This window comes from Chiloscyllium plagiosum, chromosome 44 (assembly GCF_004010195.1).
Source record: "Chiloscyllium plagiosum isolate BGI_BamShark_2017 chromosome 44, ASM401019v2, whole genome shotgun sequence".
In the NCBI taxonomy this organism is placed as follows: Eukaryota; Metazoa; Chordata; class Chondrichthyes; order Orectolobiformes; family Hemiscylliidae; genus Chiloscyllium; species Chiloscyllium plagiosum.
Genome location: NC_057753.1, coordinates 3,294,925 through 3,310,968, shown reverse-complemented (window position 1 = coordinate 3,310,968; position 16,044 = coordinate 3,294,925). Strand labels below are relative to the sequence as shown.

General features: G+C 49.2%; 2 protein-coding genes across 4 annotated transcripts in view; one reads left to right on the top strand and one right to left on the bottom strand.

The window, feature by feature from the left end:
• Window positions 1-9,864, top strand: part of LOC122543464 (zinc finger protein 239-like) — an 18,621-nt gene extending 8,757 nt beyond the window's left edge. Inside the window, exons 1-2 of one of the 2 annotated variants that reach the window (XM_043682178.1) lie at window positions 5,892-5,966; window positions 7,488-9,864. In XM_043682178.1, coding sequence (XP_043538113.1) covers window positions 7,821-8,747 — 927 coding nt within the window. In that variant the 5' untranslated portion in view covers window positions 5,892-5,966; window positions 7,488-7,820 and the 3' untranslated portion in view covers window positions 8,748-9,864. Of the gene's footprint in view, window positions 1-5,891; window positions 5,967-7,487 lie in introns of those variants that run through there. The other variant, XM_043682179.1, reaches the window with a different exon arrangement.
• On the bottom strand, window positions 3,434-5,602 carry LOC122543466 (gastrula zinc finger protein XlCGF49.1-like). Of its 2 annotated transcripts, none has more exons than XM_043682181.1 (2): window positions 5,516-5,602; window positions 3,434-4,923 (listed from the first exon to the last, which is right to left on the bottom strand). In XM_043682181.1, the coding sequence occupies exon 2, from the start codon at window positions 4,614-4,616 to the stop codon at window positions 3,858-3,860; it is 759 nt and encodes a 252-aa protein (XP_043538116.1). In that variant the 5' UTR covers window positions 4,617-4,923; window positions 5,516-5,602; the 3' UTR covers window positions 3,434-3,857. The 2 variants fall into 2 exon arrangements, with proteins under 2 accessions (XP_043538116.1, XP_043538115.1); XM_043682180.1 differs by having other exon boundaries at window positions 5,506-5,593.
• Window positions 9,865-16,044: the final 6,180 nt, after the last annotated feature.

Genomic DNA, 16,044 nt, shown 5'->3' with positions numbered 1-16,044 from the left:
ATAGGATAGTGAAGAAGGCGTTTGGTATGCTTTCCTTTATCAGTCAGAGTATTGAGTACAGGAGTTGGGAGGTCATGTTGTGGCCGTACAGGACATTGGTTAGGCCACTGTTGGAATATTGCGTGCAATTCTGGTCTCCTTCCTATTGGAAAGATGTTGTGAAACTTGAAAGGGTTTAGAAAAGATTTACAAGGATGTTGCCAGGGTTGGAGGATTTGAGCTATAGGGAGAGGCTGAACAGGCTGGGGCTGTTTTCCCTGGAGCATCTTATTGAGGTTTATAAAATCATGAAGGGGCATGGATAGGATAAATAGAGAAAGTATTTTCCCTGGGGTCGGGGAGTCCAGAACTAGAGGGCATAGGTTTAGGGTGAGAGGGTAAAGATATAAAAGAGTCCCAAGGGGCAACTTTTCATGCAGAGGGTGGTGTGTGTATGGAACGAGCTGCCAGAGGAAGTGGTGGAGGCTGGTACAATTACAACATTTAAGAGGCATTTGGATGGGTATATGAATAGAAAGGATTTAGAGGGATATGAGCCGGATGCTGGCAAATGGGACTAGATTGGGTTAGGCTATCTGGTTGGCATAGATGAGTTAGACCGAAGGGTCTGTTTCTCTATGACACAAACATTTTTCCTCAGATTTTCCCTATTCTGAGGAAGAGTCAGTATAAAAAAAGATTGACAGATTTCTGCACAGATGCAATTCAGCTTGCTGGCAGTTGATTAGCTGTTTAACAATTTGAAACCTTCAGAATGAATTGGCAAAAATGTCAATGTCAGTGATATTATTGATTTGTTCAGTGCCGTGAAAACTAGAAAAGGTGCTTTCCTTTTATTGCACACAATTCCCTTTTATTTCAATTATTTTTTTTCTCCTATGTTCACACTTTTATTCTCAAATAATAAAAGCTATACTTTGTTTGAAATACAGTTTCCCAATTTCAATCTGGTTCTTTATATTCCATGACTTTTTCACCCCAATTAATTTCTTATATTGAATCTTTAAAGAATTTAAGGGTGGCTTGATGGCACAGTGGTTAGCACCACTGCCTCACAGCACCAGGGACCCGGGTCTGATGCCTGCCTCAGGCGACTGACTGTGTGGAGTTTGCATGTTCTCCCCCGTGTCGGCGTGGGTTTCCTCCGGGTGCTCCGGTTTCCTCCCACAGTCCAAAGATGTGCAGGTCAGGGTGAACTGGCCATGCTACCTTGCCCATAGTGTTAGGTGCATTAGTCAGAGGGAAATGGGTCTGGGTGGGTTACTCTTCGGAGGGTCGGTGTGGACTGGTTGGACCGAAGGGCCTGTTTCCACACTGTAGGGAATCTGAAAGCACAACTCTTTCAGCTCATTCACTTCTAGTTATAAAAACTGAGCCACACAAGTTTGATCTCAGTAACGGACGAATAAAGAAGGGGCAGAAAGTACTTTACTAAATTATATCGAATAAAATCTCATCTTATTAATTAACTCTTGAGTATCTGCCTTGCCTGATGGGATATCTCTGTCCGACCTGGAATAGTGCCATTTGAAGGGGTGAATTTGAAACTTTCAATTAGGTGGGCTGAACTAATCTAAATTATATCTTGAACACAGAATGTTCCAGCGCAGTACAGGCCCTTTGACCCTCAATATTGTGCCGACCTGTGGAACCAATCTGAAGCCCATCTGACCGACACTATTCCATTCTCGTCCATATACCTATCCAATGACCATCTAAATGCCCTTAAAACTGGCGAGACAAAAGTGAGGACTGCAGATGCTGGAAACTAGAGTTTAGATCAGAGTGGTGCTGGAAAAGCACAGCAGGTCAGGCAACATCCGAGGAGCAGGAAAATCAACGTTTCGGGCAAAAGCCCATCATCAGGAATAGAGGGATGAAGGACCTTTGACCGAAACCTCTATTTTCCTGCTCCTCGGATGCTGCCTGACCTGCTGTCCTTTTCCAGCACCGCTCTGATCTAAACTAAAAGTTGGCAAGTCTACTACTGTTGCAGGTAGTGCGTTCCACGCCCCAACTACTCTCTGAGAAAAGAATTACTTCACAATTACATCTACTCCATTTTAAAACTTACAAACAACACTAGGGGTAGTGCCACCGTAGGTCGGATGTCAAATGATGAAACAGAATACAGGAAAGAGGTTGAAGGCCTAGCGGCAAGACAACAATCTCGTCAAATGAAGGAGCTGCTAACTGACTTCAAGAAGTGGAGTGTACGGAGGTCCCTATCTGGTGCTGAGGTGGAGATGGCCGAGACCGTGAAGTTCCTGGGAGTGATAACCACCAACAATCTGTCCTGATCTACCCACATTTCAAGGAAGCACAACGACATTTGTACTTCCTCGGGAGGCTAAGGGAACTCGGTATGTCCACAAGGACTCTTACTAATTTTTGTAGGTGCACCATAGAAAGCATTTGATCTGGCTGTATCACAGCATGGTTCTGGCAACTGCTTTTTCCCCAAGACTGCAGGAAACTCTAGAATCACAAATGCTGCCCACTTCATCACGCAAACCAGTCTTCCATCTATTAACTCCACCTATGCTTCCCACTGTCTTGGGAAAGTGACCAAAGGCCCCCTCCCACCCCAGTTATACTCTCTACCACCAACTTCTGTCAGGCAGAAGATATGAAAGTTTAAATACACATAGAAAGAGATTTCAGGAACAGCTTCTTCCCTGCTGTTATCAGACTTTCGAATCAATCTCTCAAATGTCAACCGTAATCTCTCTCTCTCTCTGCACCTTTTCTGCTGCTCTAACACTAATGTTCTGCGCACTCTTCTACTATCCTGATGCACTCGTATGATATGATCAGCCTGTATATCACAGAAAACACTTTTTTTTTACTGTATCGCAGCACGTGACAACAATAGATCAATCAAACAATCGATCGATCAGCAGTCCAACCAGATCTTATGCATGCCACTCAATCAGATCATGGCCACAACTCCACGTTCCCCACTACCTCCTGATAATCCTTCACTGACTTAGTAGTCACAAATCTATCTACCTGAAGTTTATAAACATTCCCTGATCCTACCTTCCTAGCTCTCTGGGTAAGAGTGTTCCAAAGACTCTCAGCCCTTTGGGAGTAGAAAGATCTCTTCTCCATCTCAAATGGGCGAGCCTGAATTTTTAAACTGTGTCCCCAGCTCTAGCCTCTCCCACAGTCAGGAACACTCTTTCAGCATCGACCCTGTCAGAACTGGTGGCACAGTGGTTAGCACTGCTGCCTCACAGCGCCAAGGACCTGGGTTCAATTCCTGCCTCGGGGCGTCTGTCTGCGTGGAGTTTGTACTTCTCTCTGTGTCTGCGTGGGTTTCCTCCGGGTACTCCGGTCTCTTTCCACACTCCAAAGACATGCAGGTGAGGTGAACTGACTGCTAAATTGCCCATAGTGTTCAGGGATGTGTAGGTTAGGTGCATTTGTAAATGTAGAGTAATGGGGAATAGGTTTGGGTGGGATGCTCTTCGGAGGGTCAGTTTGGACTTGTGGGGCCGAAGGGATTGAAGAGATTCTAACTCTAACCCCTCAGGATCTCACATGTTGCAAAAGGTCACCTGTCATTCTTCTAAGCTCCAATGGATACAGGCCTAACCAATCCAACCCCGCCCTTACAAGATGGCCCCTGCCTCCAACTCAGTATCAGCTGAGCAAAGTCTCACGTGAAATGATCCACCACCACCGGGAACGTTGAACATGGAATGGTGGATGATGTGGGTCTCTGGAGTGGCTCTCCTATCCACCATCTCCTGACTCTGAGATAACAGTGCTGACCGCCCTTTCAGGTTGAGCATGGTTCAGTCCCGGTTGTGATCAACAGACGCAATAACAGCAGAAGCCGAGCACTGTCATCATTTGTGGACTCGCTGGTGCTTCCGCAGCCCAGATGACTGACTAAATCCCTTCCCACACACAGAGCAGACGAACGGCCTCTCCCCTGTGTGAACACGCTGGTGTCTGCGGAGGTTGGACGAGGTTATAAATCTCTTTGCACAGTGAGAGCAGCTGAACGGTCTCTCCTCAGTGTGAATTCGCTGGTGCAGCATCAGGTTCCGAGAGGTTTTGTAGCTGCGACCGCAGTCCGAGCACCGAAAAGGCCTTTCGCTGGTGTGAGAGACGTGGTGCCTCTGCAGCTCGGATGACTGAACGAATCCCTTACCGCACACAGAGCAGGTGAACGGCCTCTCCCCGGTGTGAATTCGCTGGTGTCTCCGCAGGCTGTACGAATCACTGAAGTCCTTCCCACATTCAGAGCAGTTGAATGGCCTCTCGCCGGTGTGAACCCGCTGGTGTGTCAACAGGCTGGATGAGGCACTGAATCCTCTTCCACACACAGAGCAGGTGAAAGGCCACTCCCCAGAGTGAACTCGCTGGTGTTTCAAAAGGCTGGAAAACTGACTAAAGCTCTTCTCACACACAGAGCAGGTGAATGGCCTCTCCCCAGTGTGAACCCTCTGGTGTCTCAGCAGGGTGGATGAATTAACAAATCTCTTCTCACACTGGCAGCAGGTGAATGGCCGTTCCCCAGTGTGACTGCGTCGATGAATCTCCAGTTCAGATGGAACTTTGAAGCCGATCCCACAGTCCTCACATTTCCATGGTTTCTCCATGGTGCAGATGTCCTTGTGTATGTCCAGGGTCAATAATGAGCTAAAGCCCCATCCTTACATAGAAACATTGCTTCAACAAAATGTGCTTTCAGTCAGTGCAACTGCATAAATAGTTAAAGCTCCTTCCCACAGTTACCTCACTGGAGCACTCTCGCTGTCCCAGGCACAGTGACGTTTAAAACATTTTGAAACAGGAAGAACAGACAAGCATTTCTCCTTTAAGATTCCAAGGCCAACTATATTCGGATCCCAGATATGTCACACATTTGCATGACGTGTGGTTTGAGTACTCAGTCTTTAAATCGTCCTGTAAAAGATCACAAAGACGTTACTACCAGTTCAGGTTGAAATTCAGATTTCAATTGAACAATATTTTTTCCACGCTCATTCTCCAAAATATGTAAATTTATATCCTGCACACTCTCCCTCTATTATTACACTGCTGGCCTAATATACACTGTCCCCGTTCTTATAAAAGGTACTGATTCATGTTGATCGACAGGTCCACATTCGACCTATTTGATGATATCGCATCACACAGGTCGAGTGACTGTCCGGCCTTGAGGTTTGATCCTGCAAATCCTGCCTTTCAAGTATCCTGTCAAACAAATTTACAAAACTCTTGTGCTCGAAGTGAAGGAGAATCGAAATCATTTCAAAACGAAATTAGATGGCATTTGAAGGATGTCAACATGCAAGGCTGCGGGGACACAGAGGGAGGCTGGGACGAATTGGACGCTCCAATTTACTGTCCCTTAAACCCTGAGCCATCCTTTGCAGAAATCCCCCAACTGTGAACATCTGGCAAGCGGTCATCGCCTTAGCCGGAGAAACCGATGTATCAAGCTGACAGGAAAAGTGTTAATGCCTTAAAGAGAGATAGGCATACCTGAACCAACCTTTGCAGAGCACGCTCCTTCCCTGGAATCACTTCCTGTGCCTTCATGTACTGCAAGTGAGGAGAGAAATGCAAAGAGGACTCTTGGTTGCACAGAGGAGGAAGTAATCGCTCGAATGGGGCAACTTCCTCATTGTGACGTTGAACACGAGGGGGGGGGGTGGAGTCTGCAAGGTTTGTGAAGTCTGTGTGGAGCAGCCAATAGGAACAGCCGGGTTGGGTGGTGCTCCTCGGGGTTCCAGGCTGCGCGCTCGGGACACGGTGGCTCCACCCCTTCCCATTGTTTCCCCCCCTCGCTACTTCATCGCGGAGACAAAGGTTTCCAGGGCGACCGGCTGCCGGACCGGCGCGAGAGGCAGCTCCTCCCTTCCCCGTCTGCCGCAACTGCGCCTGCTCCGTACAGCTCTGCTTCCCCCCCCACTTCTCCAGCCGCTGCTGCTTTTGTGTTGCAGGTGAGGGCCGGGCAGGGTCGCTTTCGCGCAGCGCAGGGTGCACACTGCACGGAGCATCGGTCAGCCAAAGCAATTCCTTCTCCCACACCCTTTGCAAAATCCTGGACCCCCCCCCCGGGTGCAGGGGGACACGTGGGGGGAAACTTGGAGAAAAGAGGGGATTGCAGATCAGGGTCGAGAGTGTGGGGCTGGAAAAGCACAGCAGGTCAGGCAGCATCCCAGGGGCAGCAGAGTGGACACTTGGGGCATAAAGCCCTACATCAGCAATCTCCTCGTCCTCTTGAGATAATCTTCACTGCCCAGCAACCTCCTTGGAAAATCCTGGGCTCTGGGGTGCAGGGGAATGTTGGGGGAACTTGGGGAAAAGTGAGCACTGCAGATGCTGGAGATCGGGGTGGAAGAGTGCAGCGCTGGAAAAGCACGGCAGGTCAGGCAGCGTCCCAGGAGCATCGACGTTTCGGGCATCAGCCCTTCACCAGGAATGAGGCTTGTGGCCCAAGAGGGTAGAGAGATAAATGGGAGGGGGGGTGGGCAGGTAACAGGGAATGCAATAGATAGATGGAGGTGGGGGTAACGGTGATAGGTCGGAGAGGCGGGTGAAGCAGACGGGTGGGAAAGGCGAGGGACAGGTGAAGAGGGTGGTGCAGAGCTGGAGGCTTCGGAGTGGGATAAGGTGGGGGGGAGGGGAAACGGGTGAAATCCACGTTGACCCCCTGTGGTTGCAGGGTTCCGAGGCGGAAGATGAGGCGTCCTTCTTCCAGGTGGTTAGGGTTTGCCGATGGAGGAGGCCCAGGACCTACATGTCCTCGGCAGAGTGGGAGGGGGAGGTGAAGTGTTCGGCCACGGGGCGGTTGGGTTGGTTGGTGCGGGTGTCCTAGAGATGTTTTCTGAAATAATCCGCAAGTTGGCGTCCTGTCTCCCTGATGTGGAGGAGACCGCATCGGGTGCAATGGACACAGGAGATGACATTGGTGGAGGTACAGGTAAATTTTTGTTGGATGTGGAAGGATCCTTTGGGGCCTTGGACCGAGGTAAGGGGGAACTTTCTTTCTTTGATATTCACAGAACTGTCCTCCTCTTGGTTTTCTGTGTGTGTGTGGTCTCTGCGTCCCAGACAGAGAAAGGATGAGTGAGCATCCATTAAACAGCATGGATCAGTCCCTTTGTGAGAGTAGAGAGCATGAACTTGAGGTAGAATTAGAATTTTTGGAATTAGAAGTGTGGAAATAGGCCCTTAAGCGCAACAACTCCTCCACCAAAGAGTAACCCACTCAGAGTCATTCCCCTATTACTCAATAATTACGCCGGACTAATGCATCTAACGTATACATCCCTGACCACTATGGGCAATTAAGCATGGCCAATTCCCCTAACCTGCACATCCTTGCAGAGGGAGAGTGTGTGAGATGTAAATTTTCCATGTTTGCGAACAAAAGATGGGAGGCCGTTTCACGAAAACTTGAATTGCCCTCTGAGGTTGTGGGCTGTACTGACAGTATTTACTCTTGTAATATGTTACAGGATATTAGATGGAGAGGGTTTGAAGACAGAACTCTCAAGCCAACCAGCCTGTCAAGATCTGACAGTCACTGTCTTCATCAAGACTTATTGGCCTCTGTATCTTCTGAAGGAGAATGATCATTCTTGTCCTCACTGCTTCAGAAGCTGTCAACCATCATCCTGATTCAACTAGCACGGAGGCTCACCACTGAAGTCAACATTGTTTCAGTGCTGTGAACGTTAACTGGTTACAGGGCTAGAATAGTATTGCCCTGTTCACAGCAGAAAAACCATTAGAGGGGTTGTGGATGATATTTTACCTGATCGTCAAACCCGGACAGATAGAAGGTCAGCATGGAGAAACCGTGGAAGTGTGAGGACTGTGGGAAAGGCTTCAAAGCCCCATCTGAGCTTGAGATTCATCGCCGCAGTCACACCGGGGAAAGACCATTCACCTGCTCCGTGTGCGGGAAGGGATTCAGCGATTCGTCCAACCTGCTGATGCACCAGCGTGTTCACACGGGGGAGAGGCCGTTCGCCTGCTCCGAGTGCGGGAAAGGATTCACTCGATCATCCAACCTGCAAGCACACCAGCGTGTTCACACGGGGGAGAGGCCGTTCACCTGCTCGACGTGTGGGAAGGGATTTACTTTGTTATCCCACCTCCAGATGCACCAGCGTGTTCACACGGGGGAGAGGCCGTTCACCTGCTCTGTGTGTGGGAAGGCGTTCACTATTCTGTCCAATCTGCAGAAACACCATCGGGTTCACACTGGGGAAAAGCCTTTCACCTGCTCTGCCTGCGGAAAGGGATTCGCTCAGCTGTCCCACCTGCAAACACATCAGCATGTTCACACCGGGGAGAAGCCGTTCACCTGTGCCGAGTGTGGGAAGGGGTTCACGGAGCTGTCCAAACTCCAGATACATCAGAGAGTTCATTCTGGGGAGAGGCCGTTCATCTGTTCTGAATGTGGGAAGGGATTCACTCTGTCCTCCACCCTGCTGACTCACCAGCGGGTCCACACCAATGAGAGGCCATTCATCTGCTGTGACTGCGGAAAAGGTTTTAAGGATTCGTCCAGCCTATTAATCCACCAGCGAGTCCACACCGGGGCGAGGCCCTTCGTCTGCTCCACATGTGGGAAGGGCTTCACTCAGTCATCTAGCCTGTTGACACACCAGCGGGTTCACTCTGGGGAAAGGCCATTCATCTGCACTGAGTGTGGAAAGGGCTTCACTCAGTCATCGAACCTACGGGCACACCAGAGAGTTCACAAGTGATGACAAGGGGTCAGATCCGGTGGATAGTGTTGTTGTCCTTGAAGCTTACGTTGGGACAGTGCAACAGGCCTCAGACAGAAATCTGTGCAGGAAAACGCAATAGCGTATTGAAGTAGCAGTTGACGGGTTCATGTTGGCGGACTGAGCTGGGGAGATCTGTAAAGCTGTCTCTCTTTGGTTCAGGGAAAATTTGTCCTAATTTCATAGCTTGACGCAATCTCTCCCCCAGCTGCAGAGGGAACAACCCTAGTCTGACGGTCTGAAATAAAGAAGACAGACTCGTCCTGTCAAAAAAACCACATCTGACAGTCTGACATCTACCTGAAATCTCAGCGCAACCGAGGGGAGGGTGAGCAAATTTTCAGGCCGGACAGACAGACCCGTCACTGTGCTGTTTTGGTCAAGATGGCCTTCAAATTCAGAATGTGAGGTTGGGATACCGGTGTGAGTGGGTAGACATCATGTGCTCCCTTTGAAGCTGTGAACTTGGGGAAATTTCATGATGAACTGAAGAGCAGGTCCCAAACACGTGCAACCCCTTGAGAAAACAGCCAGACGTCAAATGGTGAATGTGGCCTGGGGACCGAGACAACATTGTGACATCATCAAGACAGTGACACGTCGTCCAGACAGGAACGTGACTTGGAATGATCGGGAGAGAATTCAACTCACAAGGAATGGTCAGAGAATGAGGGAGATGAATGTGCAAGGGATGACGATATTTGCACTGAGACAAGTAAATCCTGCGCCCACACCTCCCCCTCCTCACCTCCATCCAAGGCCCCAGAGGATCCTTCCTCATCCGACAGAGATTTACCTGCACTTCCACACACGTCAAACTACTGTGTCCGTTGCACCCGATATGGTCTCCTCTACACTGGGGAGAAAGACGCCAACTTGCAGGTCGTTTCGGAGAACATCTCCGGGACACCCGCACCAACCAATCCCACCGCCCCGTGGCTGAACACTTCAACCCTCCTTCCCACTCTGCCACAGACTTGGGCCTACTCCATCGCTAAACTCTAACTACCCGACGCATGGCGGAAGAACGCCTCATCTTCCACCTTGGGACCCTCCAACCACATGGAATCAATGCGGATTTCACCAATTTCCTCATCTCCCCTCCCTCCACCTTATTCCAGATCCAACCTTCCAACTCGGCACCGCCCTCATGACCTGTCCTACCTGTCCATCTTCCTTCCCACCTATCCGCTCCGCCCTCCTCTCTGACCTATCACCATTACCCCCACCTCTATCTACCCCTCAGCTACCTTCTCCCCAGTCCCCAGCCCCCTCCCATGTATCTCTCCACCCCCTTGGGCCACAAGCCTCATTCCGGATGAAGGGCTTATGCCCGTACCATCGACTCTCCTGCTCCTCGGATGCTGCCCTGACCGCCTGTGCCTTTCCAGCGCCACGCTCTTCGACTCTGATCTCCAGCGTCTGCAGCCCTCCCTTTCTCCGTTGCGACAAGACATTGGGAGAGAGGAAGCTAAATAGGAACTGTGAAGGGACAGTTGGAGAATCTTTCACTTCCATCCATGACCCATTGCTGGAAGCTCACGTATCTGTGCGCGATTAACTTAAACTTCACAGCACTCCTTCCGAAGAAGATGTGACCCCCCCCCCCAACAGGGCAGGGCCAGAACACAAAAAGAAAGTAAAATGTAGAATTAAATGAGCATCAGAGAGAACGCCTCCCCGCCTCAAGGTGTGAACTGTGAAAATATTGAGGTACCGTCTACTTTGGATTTTCTTGCTAGTCACTGATTAAATACTTTATCTTGTTTTAACTACACTCCGGGTCAAGATGGTGGACAGGTGACAGGATGGAAATTATGGCTTGATCCTTTGTTCTTACAATATCTTATTGATCTGACAGGGGCCAAATTTCAGAAATCCATCAGAACTGAGAACAAATGGTTTGCTCTGTAGGAACGGGGAGATCCACAGCTCCTAGAGTTCGGGGGAAGCAAGAGGGGCCCGGAATCCGAGACAGTGTCAAGGCCACTGTGTTTTCACTGGTTGTGATGGGAACGCTGACTCCCTGCACCGGGGGTGGGTGAGGGGGACCGATTGTCGGAGAGTGTGACCAGACTTGGGCAGGTTCAGGCGGTTCAAGGGCAGATCGTGTAATTGCTTTGTGCAACTGACCCTCACCAATGACTGGGTTCAATCAGTCTCCGTCTGGAAAACAGTATGAGGAGGAATGTCCTGAGCTCAGCGATTTGTTGAATTTTTACAGATTTGACGGACTGGTGCCATGGCCTCGACGGCAGACGGTGCTTTTCCCCAGTGTAATGGTGTTGCTACTCTGCCTCGATATGACCGGTCAAAAGTCAACATCTGTCAGCAGTGAAACATTAACAGAAAGATTAGATTAGATTACATTACATTACAGTGTGGAAACAGGCCCTTCGGCCCATCAAGTCCACACCGACCCGCCGAAGCGCAACCCACCCATACCCCTACATTTACCGCTTACCTAACACTATGGGCAATTTAGCATGGCCAATTCACCTAACCTGCACATCTTTGGACTGTGGGAGGAAATCGGAGCACCCGGAGGAAACCCACACAGACACGGGGAGAACGTGCAAACTCCACGCAGTCAGTCGCCTGAGGCGGGAATTGAACCCGGGTCTCTGGCGCTGTGAGGCAGCAGTGCTAACCACTGTGCCACCGTGCCGCCAAGATGATCACGTCTAATCCATTTCCTAATATCACTGTGTCAAACCAAAAAGGAAATCTCATCTTCCACTCTGGCTCCTTACCAATGAACTGAGAGAGATATCTATTCTGTTATGGCACTGCCTACCACTCTCCCCTGAACAGGTTGGCATGGTGGCTCAGTGGTTAGCCCTGCTGCCTCACCACCCCAGGACTCTGGTTCGATTCCAGCCTCGGGCGACTGTGCAAACTCCTCACAGACATTCTCCCTGGGTCTCCTCCCACGATCCAAAGATGTGCAGTTGAGGGTGAATTGGCCATGGGAAATTGGCCATAGTGTTAGGTACATCAGTCAGAGGGAAATGTAGGGGAATGGGTCTGAGTGGTTACTCTTCGAAGGGTTCGCGTAGACTTGTTGGGCCAGAGGGCCTGTTTCCATACTGTAGGGAATCGAATCTTTAAAAAAGAGACACAAATTTAATCAGGAAAAGTCCAGCAGCATCCGATATTTTTACTGGTAAGAGCTTATAAATGAAATAGAATAAAAATTACTTGAGAATCAAAGGGAGTCAGAGTTAAAGGAACGCGTAAAGGGCTCTGGAACAAAATGTTCCTCTTGGACTCCTCTGTCCCCCTGTTCCTGTGACTGTCTGCTTTGGACACTGTCACTGAACCCACGGAGGTCCTTGTGAAAGCCCACTTCCCGTCTGTCCCAGCACCTTCCTGCCTCTCTCTTCGTCAATGACCCCCCCTAAGGGTTTCAGGCCCCTTTATTCTCAGCTTCCGCTCTGTCACCTGACTCTGTCAAAAACAACAGAGACAGAAATGTGCAGGAGGCCCGAATGGTTACTCCAAACTCCAGGCTGTAAACCAACATAGAACATTCCAGTGCAGTACAGGCCCTTCAGCCCTCGATGTTGCACCGACCTGTGGAACCAATCTGAAGCCCATCTAACCTACACTATTCCATTCTCCTATCCACTGACCATTTAAATGCCCTCAAAGTTGGCGAGTCTACTACTGTTCCAGGCAGTGCGTTCCACACCCTGACTACTCTCTGAGTAAAGAAAATACCTCTGACATCTGACCTATATCTATCAATTCAACATTAGTTATTAAAACACTTATATTCACACAATATTAATAGATTGAGTTAAAAATCACACAATATCAGGTTATAGTCCAACAGAGTCATAGAGATGTACAGCATGGGAACAGACCCTTCGGTCCAACCCGTCCATGCCGACCAGACATCCCAACCCAAACTAGTCCCACCTGCGAGCACCCGGCCCATATCCCTCCAAACCCTTCCTATTCATGTACCCATCCCCCTCATAATGTTGTAAACCTCTATAAGGTCACCCCTCAGCCTCCGATGCTCCAGGGAAAACAGCCCCAGCCTGTTCAGCCTCTCCCTGTAGCTCAAATCCTCCAACCCTGGCAACATCCTTGTAAATCTTTTCTGTACCAAACGACTTCAATCGTGTGGACTTGTTGGGCCAAAGGGCCTGTTTCCACACTAAAATGTAATCTAATCTAAAACGGGCAATTTCACATTTTCTCACGTTATATTCTCTGGCACACATTTTTAACTCCTGTCAGGCCACAGGGGAAGAGCCAGAGGATGGCTAATCTGGTTCACTTCTTAAGAGGGGTGGTAGAGATGAACCAGCAAATTTGAGACCGACGAGTCTTGTGTCAGTGGCAAGGAAACTATTGGAGAAATTTCTGAAGGAGCAAGACTATGCCTGCCTGGAAGAGCGTGGGTTAATTAGGGATCGTCATCATGGCTTTGCCAGAGGGAGGTCATGTCGATCGAGTGTCTGGATGAGGGAAGTTCGGTTTAGATTAGATTAGATTCCCTTCGGCCCAACAAATCCACACCGACCCTCCGAAGAGCAACCCATCCAGACCCATTTCCCTCTGAGTAATGTACCTCACACCATGGCCAATTCACCCTAACCTGCACATCTTTTTGGACTGTGGGAGGAAACCGGAGCAACCAGAGGAAACCCACACAGACACGGGGGTAGAATGTGCAAACTCCACACAGACAGTCGCCCCCGAAGCCGGAATCGAACCTGGAATCCTGGTGCTGTGAGGCAGCAGTGCTAACCACTGAGCCACCGTGCCACCTGCGTTTGTGTGGGCTGTTGCAAAGCTTTTGAAAAGGTCCCACATGGAACACTGTTTGGGAAGCTTAAAGTACATGGAATCCAGTGAGACATGGTGAGATGGATCAGAAAAACTGGCTTTGTAACAAGAGACAGAGGATAGTGATCGAAGGCTGTTTGAGTGACAGGAAGCCGGTGTCCAGAGGTATACCACAAGGATCAGAACTTAGTGCCTTATTGTTTATTATAATGATTGTAAATGATGTGGATCAAAATGTGCGGGGAATGTTAAGCCAGCTTGCAGGTGACCCCAAGTTTGACAGAGTGGTTAATAGTTGAAGAAGTTGTTTATAAGTTACAGGAAGATATAGATGGGTCACTCTCGTCACTGACGGTATTTAAGCGCAAGGTGAAGCGCTTTGAAAAATGAAACACAGTGAGGGAGTATTTAATGAATGGCAGGACACTAGGCAGCTTAGCAGAACAGAGGGAGCTTGGGGTATGTATTCACAGATCCTTGAAGTTGGCAGAGCATGTGAATAGGATAGTTAAGAATCAAAGGGGGCACTTTGAGTCTTAGTGATGTACAGCACAGAAACAGACCTTTCCAACTCAGCTGTGCCAACCAGATATCCAAAATTAACCTCGTCCCATTGGCTAGTATATGGTCAATATCCCTCTAAACTCTTCCTTTTCATGTATTCATCCTTTGAAATGCTGTAATTGTACCAGCCTCCACCATCTCCTCTAGCAGCTCATTCCACACACACGCATCACCTGCATGGAAAAGTTGCCCCTTGGGTCCCTTTTAAACCTTCCCTTTCTCACCTTAAATCTCTGCCCTGTATTTCCCTTACCGAGGGAAAAAGGGCCTTGTCTGTTTAGCCTATCCATGATTTTAGCAACCTCTATAAGGTCATCCCTCCGCCTCCGATGCTGCAGGGAAAACAGCCCCAGCCTATTCAGCCTCTCCCTATAGCTCAAACCCTTCAACACTCTCGTAAATCTTTCTGCACCCTTTCGAGTTTCACAACATCCTTCCTACAGCAGTGAGACCAGAATTGAACATCGTATACTAAAAGTGGCTTAACCAGTATCCTGGACAGCCACAACATGACATCCCAACTCCTCTACTCAGTGCATTTACCAATAAAGCCAAGCGTACTTGCTTTCATTAGTTGTGGCACAGAGTATAAGGGCAAGGAGGTCGATGATAGAATCCCTGCAGTGTAAGATCAGGCCGTTCAGCCCAGCAAGTCCACACCAACCCTCTGAAGAGCATCCCACCCAGACCCACTATCTCCCACAACGTTGCATTTCCCACAGCTAACCCACCTAGCCTGCACATCTTTGGACTGTGGGAGGAAACCCATGCAAAGACAGGGAGAATGTGCAAACTCCACACAGAAAGTTACCCAAGGCTGAGGATCGGACCTGGGTCCCCTGGTGCTGTAGCCACCATGCGCCCCAGCTAATGTTGGAGTTGTACATAGTGTAGGTCAGACCACAACGGGAGCACTGTGTTGCAGTTATGGTCACCACATTGTGTGAAGGATGTGATGGCACTCAAATGCGGACAGAGGAAGTTCACCAGGATATTGCCTGTGATGGAGAAACTGGCCTATAAGGAAAGACTTGATCATCTTGGATTGTTTTCTCTGGAGCTTAGGGGACGGGGCATGATTGAGGGATATAACATTAATGTGAGGTGATGCACTTTGGGAAGAATAACAGGAAGGCAGAGTACTGGGTCGATGGAAAGATTCTTGGTAGTGTGGATGTGCAGAGGGATCTTGGAGTCCATGTACATAGATCCCTGAAAGTTGCCACCACGTTGATAGTGCTGTTAAGAAGGCATATGGTGTGTTAGGCTTCATTTGTAGACGGATTGAGTTCCAGAGCCGCAATATCATGCTGCAACTATACAAAACGCTGGTGCGGCCACACTTGGAATATTGTGTACAGTTCCGGTCCCCATATTTCGGGAAGGATGTGGAAGCATTGGAAAAGGTGCCAAGGAGATTTACCAGGATGTTGCCTGGTCTGGAGGGAAGGTCTTATGAGGAAAGGCTGAGGGACTTCAACCTGTTCTCATTGGCAAGAAGAAGGCTAAGAGGGGATTTGATAGAGACTTACAAGATGATCAGAGGATTTGAGAGGGTAGACAGTGACAGTCTTTTTCCTAGGATGATGATGTGAGCTTGTACAAGGGGGCATAACTACAAATTGAAGGGATAGATTTAAGACAGATATCAGAGGCAGGTTCCTTACGCAGAGAGTGGTAATGGCGTGGAATGCCTTACCTGCTAATGTGGTCAACTCAGCCACATTAGGGAGATTTAAACAATCCTTAGATAAGCACATGGATGATTTTTGGGATAGTGTAGGGGGACGAGCTGAGAATAGTTCACAGGTCGGCGCAACTTCGAGGGCTGAAGGGCCTGTTTTGCGCTGTATTGTTCTGTGTTCTATTATGAGGGGCATGGACAGGGTGAAGAGAGAGCAGCTGCCCC

What these genes read in the sequence shown, in the direction of transcription:
- LOC122543466 (XM_043682181.1), bottom strand. Translation starts at nt 4,616, where the DNA reads ATGGAGAAACCATGGAAATGTGAGGACTGTGGGATCGGCTTCAAAGTT.